Source organism: Ursus maritimus, unplaced genomic scaffold (genome assembly GCF_017311325.1).
Source record: "Ursus maritimus isolate PB19 unplaced genomic scaffold, ASM1731132v1 scaffold_20, whole genome shotgun sequence".
Lineage (NCBI taxonomy): Eukaryota > Metazoa > Chordata > Mammalia > Carnivora > Ursidae > Ursus > Ursus maritimus.
The window spans coordinates 31,585,987-31,607,060 of record NW_024424453.1 but is presented as its reverse complement, the minus strand read 5'-3'; the positions used below and the strand labels follow the sequence as shown (position 1 = coordinate 31,607,060).

The 21,074-nt window shown below is 43.1% G+C and overlaps 1 protein-coding gene across 1 annotated transcript in view; it reads left to right on the top strand.

Annotated features, from left to right (window-relative positions):
* LOC103681833 (collagen alpha-4(VI) chain-like) overlaps positions 1 to 21,074 on the top strand; it is a 95,934-nt gene that overhangs the window by 66,082 nt on the left and 8,778 nt on the right. Inside the window, 10 exon segments of the mRNA XM_008711419.2 lie at positions 880 to 930; positions 5,274 to 5,309; positions 5,414 to 5,476; positions 6,721 to 6,783; positions 7,966 to 8,001; positions 8,981 to 9,017; positions 11,488 to 11,499; positions 11,589 to 12,082; positions 19,505 to 19,595; positions 20,907 to 21,074. Of these exon segments, the coding sequence (XP_008709641.2) occupies positions 880 to 930; positions 5,274 to 5,309; positions 5,414 to 5,476; positions 6,721 to 6,783; positions 7,966 to 8,001; positions 8,981 to 9,017; positions 11,488 to 11,499; positions 11,589 to 12,082; positions 19,505 to 19,595; positions 20,907 to 21,074 (1,051 nt within the window).

Genomic DNA, 21,074 nt, shown 5'->3' with positions numbered 1-21,074 from the left:
CTGCTACTACCACCCCTGCCATCACCGCCTCCACTACCACCTCCACCACCATCATCTCCACCACCATCACCTCTACTGCTGCTACCACCACCTCCACCACCACCGCTATTACCACCACCATCGCCGCCGCCACCATCACCTCCACCTCCACCACGATTACTGCACCTTTGCCAATATTATCACTATTACACCATCAGCAGCAGAATAATGACCACTTTCTCAATTACTTTCTCTGAGCTGGCATCATGCAAAGTGCTTTCCATGCATAATCTCACTCAATCTTCCCAGCCACCATGCTATGTACACGACGTTTTACCCCATTTAATGGATGAGGAAGCTGAAACTTAAGTTGAATAATTTGCCTAAGGCCCCTCATATAACCAATTGGGAAATGGAATGAAAATTCAGGTCTGTCTGGGTTTACATCCTATGTACTGATTTACTTAACTACATTGCCTCTATTCCGATCTTTCCCCCTAAAGTCTGTCTTTATCTCTAGAGATTTATGAAGTTCTAGAGCTTCTGCCATTGTTACTTTATCCTGCAGGAAAAACCCAAGGGGGATTTTGTATGATGATTTGTCTTCCTACAACTGTGGTATCATCTTGCCAAAGTACAGAAACTTGCTGAAGAACAAGTTAAAAACAAACAAACAAAAAGTAGTTATACCATGGTTTTTAAAAAAATTTTAAACCCTTATCCTCTTCCTACCTATAAAGGTAGCTTAGTGTTTATCCTATAAGATAGAATAAGGCTTAACCAAGCCCCTCCGCTTTCACCACTTCCTTGCACTGCTGATGAATCCAAGGATTCAGATAATATAATCAACCAAGTACTGATATGGATAATTCTATCATTCATCTTGTGTCATTTTCTTAGGGCCTTTTAGGTACAGATGGATATGGACTTCCAGGAAGAAAAGGAAAAAAGGTGAGGCTTGCCCTTCAGAGTATTTTAAAGTAAGGACTATAGTTTTAATTTTATTTTACTAGAATAAGACTTATTATCCAAGTGGTATGCCAGAAATGGTTTCTGAATGCTGTTATGACATGTTGTAGCTGCCAGAATCCCCTCCTTAAAAAACAAGAGCTGCCTTATTTAAAAATCAAACTCCTTTCCTCATCTTCTACCTGTGCCAGATAGTCCCATCCCAGCCAGGAACTTCCCAACCCCTTGCCTTTGCAAATAATCTTGCCTCTATTTGGGATGTCCTTACCCATCTCCCTCCTTTGGACAGTTTTTACTCATTTCCTCCGACCAACTCAAATATCAGCTTCTCCTTGTGGAAGCCTTCCTGGACTTCCACGAACAGATTTGGTTGTCCTGTACTCTGTGCTTCTAGCGTGTGTTGGTCATATTTCTATAGTAGCCCCTTTCCGTTGAGGTTCTATTAGAATTTATCCCTACATGTTTGTCTCCCTTCCAGCTTGTGAATTTGAGAGTAGATTGCACCTTATTTGTATTGCTGGAATGAGTCTGGCACAGGGTATTCAACAGGTGTGTTTGAATATTTCTACTCCCATAAGATGGTATTTTAGCATGTTGTAGTTAATAGGTTACTGACAGAAGTTTTGAAGAATGGAAGTCACTTGAAGCTTTTGAACACATCAAATGTCAATAGCTACAGTTATTCTGAGTGCTTCAGTCTGCAAGTTACCATTTATTGCTTCACAACATAAGAAATCACCAGGATGTTTAGTGATGCCCAGCTACTTAACTCTGGGCTGGTTTCTCTGTGATTCTCTTATTTCCCTTGGTGGCACTGCTGCCATTTTACCACCCAGGAAAACGCTCGGAGTATAATTAATGGGCATAAATTCCAAAGCATAGTAAGCTCTTGGTAGATATCTGTGCACTGACGAACAAGGGAACCTCAGTGATCATCTAGTTCAGCCTTTCTGATTTACAGATGAGAGCACTGGGATGCAGAGAAGTGATGTAATGTGCCGATGGTCACACAGCTGGTCACACGTGATGGTCGCACATGGTTAGAGACAGATCTGAGTGCAGAAGCTAGCCCATGAGAACCCATCCTGGCAAATTAAGTCTTTCTTCTCTGGTGGGGAGTTTGCATAGGAGGGGAATTCCGGGTAGAATTCAGATGTCCATGTTTTAAGCCACATACCAGCCCTGCACTAAATCCAAGGGCAGCCTATGCTTACTGTGGTGTGACTGACACTGTGGAACACACGGATTCAGTCCATGTTCCATGGGTTTTTCCTGGCAAGGCCTCACCTTAAACAGCCCTTATTGCTGCTTGGCTGGCTGGCTACCTTCCCCTCGCCTGTTCACTCTCTTGTCTGAGTCAGCTGTTTCATACCTTCTCCCCTTCCCTCAAACTTCCAAGACCTGCTTTCCCTTCCACATTTCAGCAGACAATTGTGCCTCTTGTTTCATTAATTAAATAGAAGAAATGAGCAGAGAACCTCTACGTACTTCCACCACTACATAGGCGAACCAACTTGCCTCTGTACCCTGCCTTCCTCCTACTGCTGTGGATGAGTCCATGCCTTCATCTAAGACTGATAGTGTCTCTCATGGGCTGGATTCCATTCCCCTTTTGCTTCCTTAAAGTCCTGGCTCCTTTCTCTTCTTCATTGTCAAATTTTCAGATCATTCTTGTCAGTATACAAAGAGGGGGGAATATAGCCCATCTGAAAACCAAACAACAAAAAACCCTCACTTAACTACATAGTCCCATTATTCCCTTTCCCTCTGGCAAAATTCTTTGATGGATTAGATCTGTATCTGTGGTGATTTTACCCTCCAGACGTTTACCCTCCAACTGAGGAAGGGGGTGCAAATGGCACCTAGTGAATAGAGACCAGAGATTCTTTTTTTCATCCTTTAATACATAGGACAGCCTCTTACAACAAAGAAGAATCGTCAGGTCCAAAATAATAGTAGTGCCGAGGTTGAGAAACTCCACTTTCTTTCCTCTGGTTCTCTCTAACTGATGACAATTGTATCTTTGCCCCTTGGCCCTGCCCACTCAATGATATCTGCTTTAGTCAAGGTAAAACCCATGGTGCTAAATCCAGCGGTCAGTTCTCTGCCGGTATCATACAGTCCAAGTCTCAGCAGCATTTGACAAAGGTGATCATGGGCCTGTTCTTGAAACCTTTCCTCTCTCATCTTCCAGAACACCCCCACTTCCCTGGTTTTTGCTGGTTCTTCGTTCTCAGTTTCTTTTCAATGTTCTTGACCTCTATATATTAGAAGACTCAGACTTCTATCCTTATACTTCTCTTATTCCCCTCTTTACTTACTTCTCAGGTGACCTTATCCAGTTCCATGACATCAAGTATCACCTATCCTGTGATCTCCGGTGTACTCCAGCTTGGACCAATCTCTTAAACTCTAAACATGTTTCCACCTTAAAATTGGCATGTCACAAAACAACCTTCTTCTCCTCTTCCTCCTCCCCCTCCTCCTCCTTCTTTTCCTCCTCTACCTCCTTCTCTTTCTCCTTCTTCTCCTTCTCCTCTTTCCTTTATTCTTCTTCTTTTGTTTGTTAACCTTTGATTATGGAAAAATTCAACATATTCACAAGTGGAGAGACTAATATAATGACACCTCTCCCCATGTACCCATCACCTAGTTCAAACAATGAAAAACCCTTGGCCAATTTTATTTTATTTTATATGTACTCCACCACACATGTATCCTTCTCCCAATTATTTTGAAGCAAATCCCAGATATCATATATTCCATGAATAGGTATTTCAAGTTGCATCTCTAAAAGATTCTTTATAAGTATAACCACAATACCATTATCAACCTAAGAATTAACAATAATCCTTTAATATCATCAAATATCTGGTCAGTCAAAACTGATTCCCCTGACAACCCGCCCCTCTTCTAGCCTTCCCCCATCTCAGGGAGTGGAGCCTCCCATCTGCCAGTTGCTCAAGGCAGACACTTACTCCATCTTTATTAAATGTCTGTCTCTCACCTCCTATATTTACCCCATCAACAAATACTGTGAGTCTACATTCCAAATACATCCGGCGTTTCATCACTTCTCACCCCCCACTACTGCCACCCTCTGGGCCAAGCCACCTAACTGGCATCCTTGCTTCCACTTTAGACTTATCTAGTTAGTCCTCTGAGCAGCAGCCAGAGCCCTATTTTATTTTATTTTATTTTTATATTTTTAATTTTTTTAAAAGATTTTATTTTCAAGTAATCTCTACACCCAACTTGGGGCTCGAACTTGCAACCCTGAGAACAAGAGTCATGTGCTCTACTGACCGAGCCAGTCAGGCACCCCCAGACCCATTTTTAAATGAATAATCAGATCATGTCATTCCTTTAGTCAAGGCCCAGCTTCAGCTCCCGATGTCATTCAGAATTAACCCCACTGTTAACATGGCCTACAAGACTCTGTACAATCTGGCCCCTCTCTGAACTCCCTGACATCATCTCCTCCTCCTCTCCTCCTGCCATGCTGCTCCAGGGTTCCTCAAACACAGCACACATTCATATTCTTGCCTCAGGGTTCTTCACACACTCATCCTTCTGCTTGAAATGCTCTCTCCCAGATACCTGTTTGGCTGCCTTCCTCAAGTTATGCTGGTCTTTGCCCAAATGCTGCCATTACCAAAAGGCTTTGTCTGACCACCTTATATAAAATAGTTACCATCGTCCCAAACCTATCCATGTCATTCTTTATCCCTTAATCCCCTTTCCAGAGTAGCATTTCTCTCTCTCTCTGACATACATTTCTTCTTTGCTAGCAGGTAAGTTCCATGATAGCAGGGTCTTTGTTCTGTTTACTGCTCAATTCCCAGTGCCTAGAAAAGGGCCTGGCATGTAGTAGGTGCTAACTAAATATTTGTTGAATGAACAGTTGCTTTGTAGTGTGCCTTTGATCTGACAATGAGCACCTGCTTCCCAGCAGTCAATTTGGTATCCCTTCCTTTGGTTTCCATTGGATCAGACCTCTGGTTATTCAGACCTCTAGATAAAAATGCTTATGAAGAAAGTTCCATTACACAATATGTACATAGTCCCATTGTTCCCTTTCTCTCTGGCAAAGAAGGAAGAATTGGTAAAAATCATTTGCAAGTTGTTGCACATGACTTATAGAAATAAAATATGGCCACTTGGGAGTAGCTCGAGATAACAACTGTTGCTATAGTTGTTTTTCCTGGCACCTGTTTTGAGTCTGTTTTCTCAAAACGATAGTTCCTTCTTTTTCCCTGAGGAATGTCAAAGAAAGTCTAAATCACATGATATTAAACAAAACCTTATCTCATTTCTGACTCTAGGGTGAACTTGGATTTCCTGGCTCCCCTGGTGCACAAGTAAGAAGCTATCTTTCTGGGTCTGGCAACTGGTGTGCAGCACGTGTCATTTGTTTGTAGTTATTTTTCTTAAAACTCAAGGATTTCCTTTTGATTCTATTAAGGGAGAAGATGGTGACCGGGGCCACCGAGGAGAGAAGGGGGCAAAGGGAATCAGAGGGCGGAGGGTAAGAACCAAAGCGATTTCTCAAGCTCTCTAGAGGCGCACACATGACAACACTCACAGGAGCGTTTCTGTTGGGTTAAGGGACTTCTCAGCAGGAAGCCCTTGTCCTTCTGTCAGTAAACATTCCACACTTTTCTCAGGCCACCCCGCCCCCCACTTAACTCCACTCCCGTTGCTCTTGTGCGTGCAAATGCAGCTCGTCAAAGCCTAATAACAGAAACTCCAAGCTGGAGTTTCAGTTACACAGCACCAACATCTATCGTAAGTCTGGATATCATTTGGAAGGATATTGTTTTAGCTGCAGAGCAAACATTGCTACTTCTGTAAGATTCTTCCAAGCCTTAACTTTCTCTTAGCTAATTTAGGACTGGACTCTCAGATTGTGTCTGCCATCCTGGTGGACTTTGAGCGGTGCTTTCACTGTGTTTTGTGGAGTCCACCATTAGAAATCCATTCCCTCAGGTTCCAAGATTCAGTCTCGAAAAGCTGCAGTCGCTGGCAGCTCTTTTCGGAAAGAGCCCGTGGATATCTAAAATCTTGATAGTTTTTAGCTGATAGACGTTAGAGAGCAAGGCCTTGTGGGAAAAAGACATGGACTAGTGTCCGGTGCAGAAAAGAGGTAAGAGAATATTTATTATCTAGGCACTCAATAATTGGTATTTTCGTACATTGGCAAGGACATAAAGAAAAAAAATTGATCTATGCCTAACTTGGTTTGCTGCTGGCTAATATTGCCCTGCTCAGCTAAACGTATGTCTCTGGTTTCAAATAAAAAAAGACAAAGCATCAGTTACATGCAGATAATGCTGTGTCAGTTCGAATACCTGTAAGACGAGCAGTGAGCCGTGGTCAGCATAGACCTGTTTTCAGCCTCTAAAGACCAGAAGGTGGTGAGAGAAATTTTCCTTTCTCAGGCCCCAATGTATATTTCCTATATTCTTTTCATTATCTGACCTGGAGTCTAAACCGAGTATTGAGTAATCCTTTAAGGCCGGGTTTGGAAATGTGTGTCTGTGGCTGGGATTAGGTCTGTAGGCGGCAATGTAGATGGCTCCCAAAGGAGACTGCCTCCCTTTCCACGCTTGGTGTCTCGCTCCATTGATACGTTCATAAACTAACTGGGCCATAGCAGACTCATTGGATCTTAGAAATAATGACGACTTGGTATTTCAAAGCGGGTCTGGTGGTTTTAATCGAGTTGTATTCAAGAGGAGAAGCTTATTCCTTTGCTTTGGCTATTTTTAGGGTAATGCTGGCTTTCCTGGACTTACTGGAACTCCAGGTGACCAAGGCCCTCCAGGACCAGTGGTAACATGGACTCTTCTTTCTTTTATTTTCAAACTTTGTGTACAAGTGAAGAAGGATTTGCTAAGAGCCATCTGAATGAAGAAATGAACATTTGGGAGGCACTAGAGGATGTGTATAGGGAATGGGCCAAATTTGCTCTTGAGGGCATGGGCTTCAAGTCCTTACATAGTATATTTATTCAATATATATCGTTGACTTGAATATGGGGAAGATATTAGAGTGGCCTGAGATTTATAAACCTGTCTAAATACATAATACATAAAACTCACTGGAGAATGAGTTTATCAATATAAACAAGGTGAGCAACAACATTTATGCAAACACTAGAAGGAAATCCTAACAAAATGTGACATTTATATAATCTGAACTAAGCTGACAATGTTGCAAGTCCACAAATATGTTTAAAATTCCCTGGGAGGTCATATGGTATGGAAGGAAAGACTTTGAGGCTATTGTCATTTTGTACCTCCCCTCGTCGTATGAGGCTAGGCTGCCGTTCTATGACACGGTACAGTGAGTGAGCCAGGGGCTGAACCTGGTGGTTTCACTGCACTTAGGGTTTACTGTAGAGGAGCAACAAGGTCATAGAATCAAAAATCTTAGAAGTAGAAGGACGCACATGCCCGTTTTACAGATGAGAAAACAAAGCTGAGAAGATTATAGTGACCTGTGTGAGGTGACAAATCACTACCTTGAAGAATCTAAAAACAAAGCTCTCTGGACTCCCAGAGGAGCTCAGTCAGGCCTATCTGTTCTGAAGGGTTCCAGGGATGACTTGTTTAAGACTAGGGCAGAGATAGGATGGTGGTGGGTAGCCTGAGGAGGGGGGGAGGCAACGGCTGGGGTCTACTTTAGAACTGTCTGTGAATGGCCCTGAGATCTTGAAAGGACTTTTCCTGACTTGGATCCTAAACTGTGGCTTGCTCTCAAGGTGACCTGATCTTCTAAGGGTCTTTATGTACCACAGTCCTGGATATCCTGGCCTCTGAGATCTGGGACATACCTCCTAGCCACTCTGACTTTCTTCCTTAAGGGATCAGCCAGAATTCCAGGGCCAGGAGTGAAGGGGAAGAAGGTGGTTTATGTACTATGATAACTTTCTGTGAATGTTTTGCCAACTCTGGAGAATAATGTATTGGACTTCAGAATCTTACATTGTAAACTCATTTCTATTCTTCCCAGGGCATCAAGGGCCCCAAAGGTTTGGCAGATATGACGGTAGGTGAACATTTTAATTCTAAACCTTATTCTTTTCAGCACATGAGGCTTTCCACTTCCACAAACTAGAAATCTATAAAGATTCTTTTGTTTCTCCTCTTACACATTTTTTCAGTTCTTTAAATTTATAGACTTTCCTCTGAAATGTTATAATCACATCAGTGAAAAGAGTAGAATATTATTTTAAATCACGGAGGCAACCTGGATATTTTTGAGTACTACTACTGGTTGACACGAAGGGAAAGACTTTGAGGCCATGACTCCTACACAATATGCCTTTTTGTAAAGTTCAGAAGTTGTTTACAAAGTAGTTGTAAGCCAACATATAGTAGAGTGCATATTCATGTCTCATGACACACCTGAAAACAATCTCAAAAGTTATGATGGTTTTTCATCTCACAAGCACAAAAATACTACTGGGCAGGGGAAGGAAGTGGGGGCCAGTGGGAACCAAGAAGTAATGGGGTCAAGGGATAGACAGAACAGAGAGGAAGAGATCAAAGGAACAAAGCAGAATTCTAAGGGATGTGTGAGGGGTCTGTGTCTTGGCAGTTGTTCCAAAGAAACGTTCCAGGAATTGCTGACTCAGAGATCCAGGAATTGAAGACATTTCTTTGCCTGTTATGCCAAGACTTCTGGATTGAAACTCCCTCAAAATCAAATTTGATTCCATTGCTTTGTGAGGCAGATAAAAAAATAAAAAATATTTTCCCTTATTAACCTGTCTCTAATAATATGAGCACTCTGTGGTATATAAAATATATTTTAAGTGTTTTAAAATATCCATTGTATCTAGAAATATAACTTCTGGATCATTTCATCTGCTGTAACAATTTTTTGCGTTTTCTGTTGTAGCTTAAAAAGCTTCAGGAAGAAACTGATAATACCCAGATGACATTTCTAAGTCATTAGAGTGAGACGGAATATGCTTCAAATTAATTACTTTTCCCTTTTCCCTCTTTCTCCATCTTTCTAACAGCCTTGTGAAATCATTGCTGTCATACAAGAAAACTGCCGTAAGTTGTTTGGGAAAGGCTCTAATGGGGGCCAGTGGTGTGAAGTGGGGATCGGTCATGGTCATGGACTGGGGACATAAATCACCTGTGCATTTGACTGAGGTTTGGGAGGTGCCATTGTCTATCATGAAAGGCTCTTTTTTTTTTTTTTTAAGATTTTATTTATTCATTTGAGAGAGAGAGCACAAGCAGGCGGAGGGGCAGAGAGAGAGGGAGAAGCAGACTCCCCACTGAGCAGGGAGCCCGATGCGGGGCTCAATCCCAGGACCCTGAGATCATAACCTGGGCCGAAGGCAGATGCTTAACTGACCGAGCCACCCAGGTGCCCCATCATGAAAGGCTCTTAGAAATTAATATTAATATATTTAGCTCAGTCTCCCTTTGATTAAGTAATCTTCACCAGTGTGGTCTCAGAAAGTGGCTGACAGCCATGCTGTCTCAACGGCGAAGAGAAATTCCACCATAATATGGCACATCATGAAGGGCGATGCCAATTGCATACCTGCATGTCTGCATCTTGGTGCTTCTTATCCCAAAACAAATAAAGAAAAGCTTTTTATTTGTATCCCATCCATTTAAACAAGAGGGATCACCAGGGAGCCTTCAATAATAAATGTGTCCTTTTTTATTTGCATTTATGTTTTTAAATGGAATTACAAATCATGAGATCTTAATATTTCGTCACATCCCCAGATTGGAATTTACTTAGTGTCTTCAGTGTATTCCTGGATATTTGCATCCTGTAATATGTACATTTCTCCACTTGCTAGCAATAGAGGGGGAACAATGATTTGGCAGAGTATTTAATTTGGGTGCTTGGGTTTTCTCCACAAACACCCCGCTCTGCTTATTCAAACGCCATGTTCTGCCCATTCCCATTCAGTTGCTTTCTAGGAGATTCTGGAGTCCTTTTTCCTAGAAGTCACAAAAAAATAATACCATAGTTTTGACCACAAAGGGAGAATGTCAGAGTTGACCACGTCAAAAGTTAAAACCCCTTTATATTGAAGAGCACTGTGAAGTTGAAAGCAAGCAGGAAAATGGGGAAAAATATATACAATATAAGCAACGGACCCAAGCAAGGACCTAATTTTGTTAAATCTGTCACGTCAAAATGTATACAGTTGCTCCTACTCAATCATTTTTATCTGCAAGCACAGATATTTCATATTTGTTGAACCTAATATAAAAAACTCTTAGATTGAAAATGGGCAAAAGACATGAATGGAAGCTTCAGAGAAGAAAAAATACAAATGACCAATAAACCTGTAAAAACGTTTGACCTCACAGGAGGTCAAAGAATACAAATGAAAATGAGATACTCTTTTCATCTCTCAAATTAGAAATATTTTTAAGATGAGAAAAAATTCTCTATCTCAATTTGGGGAATGTGTTTGGGAGTGTCAGTTGGTACAACCTTTCTGAAGAGCGGTTGGGTATCATAAAGCGTATCAAGAGCCATCATTATAGAGGCTTATAGAGGACGAGAGTTGGACAGAGAGGCACAGATACACGTACAAGCGTGCGCATCCCAAAGGGATGTTGCTGGGAGTATCATGAGACCTCTGTAGTGGACTAGGCGATACTGCTCTAAATTTATTGATGACAAGAACACATGTTCATCACATACTAAGTGAAAAAAGATTCAGAACAGGACATACACGAAGGTCCAAGTTTTATAAAATAAAACAACAAATTAAATATATACATACACATACATAGACATTATGAATTAAGGATAATTGTAATTTTTTATTTTGTTATTTTCCATAAAAATGTATTACACGTGCACACACACTTATACATAATATATAGTATATGATATATATCGCATATTATATACAGTTTTAGATGCGTGTGTATATGTGTAGGTGTATGTGGGGGTGTATAGATTCAGAATAGCTCAGTGTATTAGTTAGGTGACCTCGGTGCTCAATAGCAACGACACAAAGGTATTTCTCAGATCAAAGCCAGGAAGTGGCCAGTCTGGGGTTGATATGGAGCTCCACAGTGTTCGGGGACATGGGCTCTTTATACTTTTGTGCTCTGCATTGCAGGGAGGGGGTTCTGTTTTCTGAATTACCTCAAGGTCCAAGATGTTGATCAAGCTTCAGCGAGCAGGAAGAGAAAGGGAAAGGGGAAGGATATCTTCTCGAAGTTGTTTCTACCATTTCTCTTGTTCTATTATTCAGAGCGTGGTAGGATAGCTCCCCCACTGGGAATGGAGTCTCTTTTCCAGGCAGCCATGTGCCAGAGACTGAGGATCTACTACTATAGAAAAAGGGGAAAATGGATATCGGGGAGCAAATCGAGGTCTTTGCCAAACTCAGGCAGGAGTCAGAGAAGGTCACTGCTTGAATTTCTCAGAGGAGAAGGTTTTTCATATTGAAGCACTGGCCTGGAAAGTGTACCACTGTCTACATAAACTAACGACGTCTTGTTTTTTTCTCCAAAACAATTTCCCTTCCAGCTTGTTCAACAGGTAAGTAATATATCTTCTTAGTCACTCAAACATCACCTGTTCAGAGGCATTACAGGAAATCTTAACATCTGTGTGTCCATTGTGTTAAGGTGTTTCCAAATGCCCAGCGGTCCCTAGCGAAGTGGTCTTTGCCTTGGACATGTCAAATGACGTCTCCCAGGCGGATTTCGAGAGAATGAGAAACATTCTATTATCTCTGTTGAAGAGGATGGACATAAGTGAGAGTAACTGCCCAACAGGTGCCAGAGTGGCCGTCGTTTCGTACAGCGCCAAAACAGACTACCTGATTCGCTTCTCAGACCACAAGTGGAAGCCTGCGCTTCTGCAGGCGGTCAGGACAATCCCACTGCAAGGGTCGTCTGGCAGCAGGAACCTCGGGGAGGCCATGAGGTTTGTGGCAAGACATGTATTCAAACGTGTGCGCTCTGGCCTGCTCGTGAGGAAAGTGGCTGTGTTCTTCCAGGCGGGCTGGGCTGGCGGTCCGGATGCCTTCAGCACCGCCACTCTGGAGCTCAGCGCGCTGGACATCACCTCTGCGATCGTCACCTTCACAGAGGACCACAACCTCCCGAACGCCCTGCTGGTAAGCGGGGGAGCCGCTGGGGGGTGGGGGCTTAGCACCTGCTTCTTACCCACCCCCCATCAAGGACCACATTGATGTGTGTGCACGGGGGGTGGTGCTCATTATGGACTCTGCTACCAGTGTAACTACTAGTACCAACTGGCTGCTCTTTAGGGCTTATTCTGTGCTATGTGCCTCACAAGCATTAACTTATTTAATATCCCAAGACTCTACGAGGTGGGTATTACTGTACACCTCCGTTTCAGACATAAGAAAACTGAGGCTTAAAGAGGTAAGTACACCATCAAAAGTCAAGTATCTAGTTAGTAGCAGATTGATATTATCTGCCTTCAGAGCCTATGCTTAACCACTATGCTAAATAGTATCGTGAGGGTCTGTAGAATGTAACTCTCCTGTCCTTTCCTTTCCTTTCCTTTCCTCTCCTTTCCTTTCTTCTCCTCTCCTTTTCTTTCTTTCTTTCTTTCTTTCTTTCTTTCTTTCTTTCTTTCTTTCTTTCTTTCTTTCTTTCTCTNTCTTTCTTTCTTTCTCCTTCCTTCCTTCCTTCCTTCCTTCCTTCCTTCCTTCCTTCTTATTCCAGGTAAAAGGATATAAATGGTATGTGAAAAGAATCTGCCAGCTTGGACCTCAACTCTGTCATTTCTGTCTGCTCTCCTTTCTGTTTCTTGGATATATTCTTGCCCCGGGATGCTTGAAACCAATTCTATTTCCTAAATGAAACAATGTAGAAATGTTACATGGTGCTAAATGGTGCTTGCCAGCTCCAGTGTAATGGATGACCTCATTTCTGTTGACACCGGCAAGGAGAGAAACCATAAAAATGACAACTCCCTTCTCAGGGCCTGTCAGAAAAATCCTCATTTCTTCATAACTGGGCTTATCACAGCCCTCAGCCTCCCCCCTACTCTGTGCATTATCCTTAGGGGGATCCTGTTAGGAGAGTAGGAATATCCTATAATTTGTCTTCGGAATTATCTGCCTGAGGCATCTCTTTGACGTTCTGTGAGGCTTTTGTCTTTCACCTCTATGTTATTTTATTTCACAGAACAATGCCCACTTGCTGCTTCTGGAAACATGATGGTTGTTCAATTTGAAATGATTATATAAACAGATGCCCAAACTTCTCAGTCCATTTAAATGTTTTTGGAGGCTATGGGGCATATTGAAAAGATTTTTTTAAGCCATCCATTGAGTCAGTCCTAAAAAAAACCAGTTTTGCACATTGAACTATTTGCGCTTAGATCCAATTGCCTGTATGTACCTCAAAATATTTGCCCCCCTTTATTTAAAGTTAAAAAGCAGAAGATTGCAGGGAAAATGCAATTTGAGTGCCAGGTTTCAAATTTCATTTTTCTTTATGAAAAGTCTAGTACACTTTCCCTTGAAACAGTACCTAGGAAAATAGCTCACGTTTATTGACTCAGACACTGTGCTAAGATCTTTCCACTTATTGATTCATTTAATCCTTATAACAACCCAGTGAGGTAGTTATTATGGACCCATTTCTCAGATGATGAAACTGAGACACAGAGAAGTTAAATAACTTGTTCAAGGTCTGGAATTCTCATCAGCAATGAGATTTTGAGTTCAGAAGTCAAGAACAGGAAGAGAGTTTAGGAGTTCTAAATTCTTCCCATGTATTAATTCATTTTATCTTTACAACACTATGAGATAAATCTATGAATTACCCGTCTTTTTATTTCTGCATATTAAAAAAGAAGAACCCAAACAATAGAATGCTGGCTATTAAGGAGATAAGAACAAAAATCAGCTTTAAAGGATAGAAACATTAAGAGGAAGGTCAAAAAAATGAAGGGGGGTGATTTTAAGTTTTGGTGTAATTTCAGGATTCAGAAAAATTATGGGAGGACTTTTTTTTCTTTCTTTTTTTTTTTTAAGAAAGTGTTGGTTTGCTGGAGAGGCTCTTTCAGAGGCCATGGGTAACCTACTGCTGAGGCCTTGTGTGTTGCTGTTTTCCATTAGACTGTTACTGCTCTAAGGCCAGGATCAGCAACCAAGGGAAGGAATTAGGCAATGAGTCTTCACACTCTGTTTCACTCTGTTTTTTGTCCCATATGTTATCCGGACATGTTTTCTTGACACTGGGCCTCAACTTATTCACCTATAAAATGGGGATAAACTCACAGATTTGTTGTAAGAGTTCTAAGAGGTAGTGCCTACAGGGACATCGGACTGACACTTCCTATGTGTATACTGTGGATAGCCATAATTATTACCATTTCTTCAAGGACCTTAAGAGTGCCTCTTCGCCCAGTAACTATTTATTAAATTAAACAGCTTCTATTTAGGAAGCATCTATGAAGTTCCAACCACCATGCTTCGTGATTTTCATGTCTTGTCACCTTAACCCATCACTACTCAAAATGTGGTCCCGGGACCAGTGGCACGAGCATTGCCCAGGTCCATGAGAAATGCCAAATCTCAGACTCTATCCCCAGTCTAATTAATTAGGCTCTGCATTTTTTTAAAAAGATTTTTTAAAATTTATTTATTTATTTAGAAAGAGAACGAGCTCAAGCAGGGGGAGGGGCAGGAGGAGAAGGAGAAGGAGAATCTTAAGCAGACTCCGCGCTGAGTGTGGAGTGGAGCCTGACAGGAGCAGCATCCAGGCTCTGCATTTTTAACAAGACCCCCAGATGGTTTGCATGAGTGTTAAAGTTTGAGGAGTGTTGGTCTAATTCTTATAGCTATCCCACAATAATGATAATCTATATTTCCCAGATGAGGTAAGGGAAGGCCAGATATAAAACGACTTGTTTTAAACTGCGTAGTCCTGGAATTTGTACTCCAATCTGTCAGGTTTCCAAGTCCCACTGCCACCTGCCACCTCAATCCAACGCCAACCCCTAATGTTAGCTGGGAAGTCCAGGAGGCGGCAGCTGTTTCATGGCAGCCTTGGTGGGATGGGACCATGCCAACTGCAAGTCACTGGGGCTGGACTCAAGCTCCTGGGGTCAGTCACAGGTTGCGTGACTACTTTCTCCATCTGCCTCCAGCCCTACTTTGCCCATTTCCCCTTGTTCCACAAGTTCCACAACTGGAAGCCAGATGGTCTTTAAGTCTCCCTCCTTAAGGCCCAGTTAGCTCTCCCTCTGTCCAAGGCAAATCTTCCTCCCCAGCACTTGCTTTCTTCCCTTCTATTCTTATCCGTCCAAGCCAAGAGCCTCCCCCAGCTCAGTCCCAGGAATGAACATTGTCCCATGACCCTGGCAGCTTCATGCAGCAGCTGAAACATTGGACTGAACCCTGTGGGTCTCTCCAGCTCAGGGCTCATGGGGACTTCTTTAAAAATTGGGCGCCAGGGTTTGAGGGTTATCTGAATCCTTTGAAAAAATGTCTTTCTGTCTGTGAAATAAAAGAGGATATGAATGCAAATCCATGTACCACGTCTTCTCCCCTACATACACTCCTGTCTGTAGCACACAGCTAGTCCCAACAGACCACAGCTGGGCATTCAGGAATGAAGTCGGTTGAGAGAATTGCCAAAGGCGTTGATTCAAACTACCATAAAGCTTTGCATCTCAAGCAGATCACTTAGTCTGTGTTTAAGGTACTCTGTTTTTGAAATTTCCTTCTCTGGTGCTGATGGGAATTTGCAGTAAGACTCATAGAGCCAATTTCCTCCTCTCCTCATACTGGATTCCCTCCCACACTGTCTGTCTGCTTGAGTTTTCCCAGGAATTATCTTGTTTACCATATCATGACTAGGCCCATGCTGACAAGTCCAAATTCAAAGTAATTAGAGGTTCATTAATGACAGTTAGGTATGGATGAATCTATACTGAATCATAGTTCCTTATGCACTTCCATTGTGTTTCTGTATACTTGTTCCCACAGCTTTATTTTTGCAAGGAAAGTAAAAATTTTAAGCGTGATCACAAAATTATTTTTCCTAAGAAAAGTTTTAAAAAAGATGTAAGCTTTGTAACTATTCCAATTCAGTTGAATTTGGTAATTTTCCAATAAACAGACAACAGATGGAAGAGTTATATCCTCCGAGTTGCTCGGAGTAGAAAAGGTAACACAGTGTCCTGAACATGAGACAAATACAGAAGACTAGAACTGAGGACCAGGCTGTGTTGAAACAGGAAGAAAACTTGTGGCATCCATTCCGACCCTCAAAACTCTATTGCTGAGGAATCTGAGGCTCCAGAGCCTTGTCCAAGGTCATGCAGCCAAACTTGGCAGATCAAGGACTAGGACCTGGGATCCTGACACCAAATCTGTTAGTGCTGCATTGGACTCTTCCCATGGACCAAACTTGGGGGGATGTTTGAATTTCTTTTACGTCTTTCATACCACTTTAAAGATTCACGCAATCTCTGCATTTTATAGCACACTTCACCTATGTTTCCTGGATTGAAAAATAACGTACACGAACTCAGCATTTCCCTTCACCTCTTGGAATAAAATGGGTGCTCCTCGGGTTATCCCAGTCTTCCCATAGCTCCTGGAACACTGCCGTGGGTCCTGGTTTCAGCAGCTTTTTTCTTTTCTTTTCTTTTCTTTTCTTTTCTTTTCTTTTCTTTTTCTTTCTTTCTTTTTTTTTTTTAAAGATTTTATTTATTTATTTGACACAGAGAGAGAGACAGCCAGCGAGAGAGGGAACACAAGCAGGGGGAGTGGGAGAGGAAGAAGCAGGCTCATAGCGGAGGAGCCTGATGTGGGGCTCAATCCCATAACGCCGGGATCACACCCTGAGCTGAAGGCAGGCGCCCAACCGCTGTGCCACCCAGGCGCCCCTCAGAAGCTTTTCAAACTGCCTCATGTGATTTCCAGTAAAGCTATCGATGTGCCTCCACTGTTCTCTCTAATCCCTGGTGATTTTTAGGTCCATTTGGTTTGATGACCATGTGGAATAGATCCGAATGTTGAATTTTGGCAACTCTGCCCTTCTTCTTCATGCCAGCTTCTGCCACCTGGCAGGGGGTTCCAGGATTTCAGATGTGCTGTGTAGCTGCACATTGGAGGTGGTGTTCTCTAATCTCTGGGTAGTGGAAACACTAAGGAGACTTCTATAGACAACCACCATCTACCCCTGGGCCTTTGTACATGCTGTTCCTCTGCAGTATAATTATTCACCTGCTTCTTTGCTAAGTAAGTATCCTACTCATTCTTCCCAAAGTGCCAGATATCACTATCTTTATCAGACTCCCTCTATCCCCCACACTTCAAATGAACCTCCTCTTCCTGTGTTCCTAAAACATATTATTGGACCTCTTTCTTTCTGGAAAATTGTTTGTCCTTCCTGCTAGGTTTTATGCTCTTTGAAGGTGTGACTGTCATTTTTGTATCTCTGCAGGGCTTGTTAAGACTTCTATTTAGCAGCTGTTTAATCAGTCTTGGTTGATTTGAATTGAGTCAGGAAAAAGCATAACCAGGTGAGGAACAAGAGAGGACGCATTTTGCCTTTCTTCTCAAGAGTCCTGGGAAAGTTCCCATGTTTTTTTTTTTTTTAAAGATTTTATTTATTTATTTGATAGAGACAGCCAGCGAGAGAGGGAACACAAGCAGGGGGAGTGGGAGAGGAAGAAGCAGGTTCTTAGTGGAGGAGCCTGATGTGGGGCTCGAACCCAGAACGCTGGGATCACGCTCTGAGCCGAAGGCAGTTGCTTAACCACTGTGCTACCCAGGCGCCCCAGTTCCCATGTTGTTTTTGTGTTACATTTGCATAAACAAAAGTTCAACTCTTTATATTTCTTTCTCCACACGGGTTTTTCTTTCACGTACACTCACTCTGAGAGCTAAAGTTGAGGATATGCTGCAGTCCCAAACAGAAAGACTGAATACTCTGTCAGGAGGGCATGTAACAGAAGATTCTTTTCCAGAGTAACCTTTGCCTGTCTTCTCTCCCTGAGGGCTAGCGTGACAGCTTCATGTCCCTAGCACCTTGATTCCAGAGACTGGTCCAGAGCCTACCTGGTCCTGGCCTCAGGGGTGAGGGAGGAGGAGCTGCCCCACAGTGGAGCCCTGTCCTTCACGTTTTGACAGAAAGCAGACAATGCGATGGACACAACTAATCTTAGATATCTACCTCACATCCAGAGAGAAATAATCTGACAGCATTCCGAATTTCATCATGAGGTGGAAGTCCTGCAAATAATCAGCATCTGTCAGGGAAGGTTAACTGAGGAAACATTCACGTCCAAGTCTCAGTGGCTTAACATAATAAAGTATTCTTTCTGCTGTCACAAGTGAATGTGGGTCCCTGGGTGAGGGTGTGGAGGTGAGGAGTGTTTTGCTCTCAGCAGCCACTTCAGGACCTGGGCTCCTATCCATGGCCCCATCCTGCAGAAAGTCCTCCTTTTTCTGAGTCATCTACATTTGGCTGGCAGACTGTGCACGCACAGTATCACGCATACGCTAGAAATGGCCTCCACCCACCCACCCACATGGCATTGGCTAGGGACCTACCACCTACTTGTGGTCCCAGTTAACTACAAGGGACAGTGGGAAATGTCATCTAGTTGTGGCTCTAGCAAGAAGAGGGAATGAGGTTTTTTTTTTTTTTTTTTTTTTTTTTTTAAAGATTTTATTTATTTATTTGACAGAGAGACAGCCAGCGAGAGAGGGAACACAGGCAGGGGGAGTGGGAGAGGAAGAAGCAGGCTCCCAGCGGAGGAGCCTGATGTGGGGCTCGATCCCAGAACGCCTGGGATCATGCCCTGAGCCAAAGGCAGACGCTTAACGACTGAGCCACCCAGGCACCCCAGGGAATGGGTTTGTTGATTAACTAGTTGTCACATGAACTTGTTGGATTTATTGTTGCTATTATTAATAGTTTGCTTTTAAGCTTTAATGTCAGTTATTCCGTTAATTATAATTGGAAAGGTTGAAGGAAGGAGATAAATAAATTTGCCATCCTTACAAAGCCTTCCCTGACTCCTCCTCAACTCTTGCCTTCTGGCTTTGGTATCTACCAGCCCTGAACACCAGGAATATGCTAGAAAGGCCTCCCTTATGGTATCTACCTCTTTCCATTGTAATGGTGTATGACCACCTCCTCGAAGAGTCTTCCTGTTCGTGTTCAGAACTCTCACCGCACTGCATCGTGCATACTGTAGACAATCACTAAACATTTATGGAATTTATAAATGATTGAATCTCCAACTCCCTGACCTTCATTCCAACACAACACAACACTGGCTGAGTTTGACACACATTGGGAATCTGAAGACCGGCATGTCCCCACAGCAATGATAGTCTACCGTCCAGGTTAGAACTAGAGAACTAAATGGCAATAAATAACCTTAGTAGGTAATACCAGACTATCTGTATATAATTACATATATTCTGTAAAACTATCGTATGAATGTCTTTCTCACCTGAGCTAGAAAAAGCATAAAAAATGTGACTTGCAATTTAATTCCACTACTGATAAACTTGTCTATGTGTTTGGCTTAGATGGATGGAACCAACGGATTTCACCTGTTCGTCTGGGAGACCGAGAGGCAGCAGGATCTGGAGCACATGGCCCACTGCACTCTCTGCTACGGTGAGCCCAGACAGTGTTTCTGATGGGACTGGTGTCTTTAGGACAGGATGGATTGACTGGTGGTCACAGGCCAGATCTGCTCTGCAGATCATATTCACCTGAATACGTGCAGAGTCTTAGAATCTGGGAATTCCTGTGACGTTCGGGTTCCCAGTTTTTCTTAGGAATCGTCTTGAGAATCACAGACACTGTATTCCTTTGTGGCCACAGTCAGCCTGACCTGAGTTGTGCCTGACCTCTTTTGATGGGGCAAGTGTCTTTGAGTGCCCGCAGTCCCTTCCATCCCTATTGTCTTGCCCCTGGTCCTCTCTGCTTATTTACCTGTCCAGCCAGGCTCCTGTGGATGGCTGGGTTTGTGTTCCTTACTTAGGGGGCCCTTAGTGTGCCAGGCAGACCTCTGAACTGAGAGTCAAGAATCCTGGGTTCTCAGCCTGGAACTGCCATTGACCACCAGTGGGATACCGGCAAGTCATTCAGCGTCTCTGTGTCTCTGGCTCCATCCCTAAACCTGCACTCCATATTAATCTGTGCCAGAGGGAACTTCGTGCCGAAGCCCACGCATGCCCAAGTGCGAAGAGCTCCCATCCACGCACCTGGGGCCAGAGTGAGTCCTATAGGTGAAATTGCAAGGGGATTTAATTGTTCCCTCTACTTGTTCCACACTTAGACCTAACACTGCTGTGAGAGATTTGGCCCTGAGAACTTGGTCATGTCAAATACAGTGACTGCTGTTTGTAGGGTACGTTACAGTTCATGAGCTGCTTTCACGCCCATCACATCATTTGACACATGGTTTCTCTGGGTTGTGGTTCCTTTTCCTGTAGAAGCATAAGCCTAGCTGGTGTTTATTGAGCTTGAGCTCCTACCACACACTGGGCATTGTTCTGAGCACTTACATATAGTAACTCAGTTTTTATTGAAACTTCACAAACAACCTCATAAGGTACATACTGTTGTTATTATCATTATCTCCATCTGACAGATGAGAAACAAGCATGGGGAAGGCTGAATAATTTGCCCAAGGTCGCACACCCAACAAGAGAGCCAGGACTGAACCAGGCAGGTGTCTGTGAACCTGGAGATTAGAAAGCCATGGCCTAGTGGTTAAAAACATTAAACGTAGGATTAGATTGTCTGAACTCATTCTTCTGAGAAATGGGCATGATCACTTACATTGCCCATCAGCTCGCCTTGTTAACATAACGCAAGTAGCGCTCAGCAGCATCTATTCTTACTGAGAGTCTGGAAATGTGTTTGCGTGGGAAGGAAAGGGATGCGTGGTAACCCCCTCTCCTGGCGCTTCCTCCCCAGACAAGTGCAGACCAGACCCAGAGTGCGAGCAGAGCGCGCCCGGACCCCTGGCAGGGGACATGGACGTGGCATTCGTGGTGGACAGCTCCCACAGCATTAGTGCTGACGTGTACCGCACCGCCCTGAGTCTAGTGGATGCTGCGCTGGACGACCTGGAGGTGGCTGCGC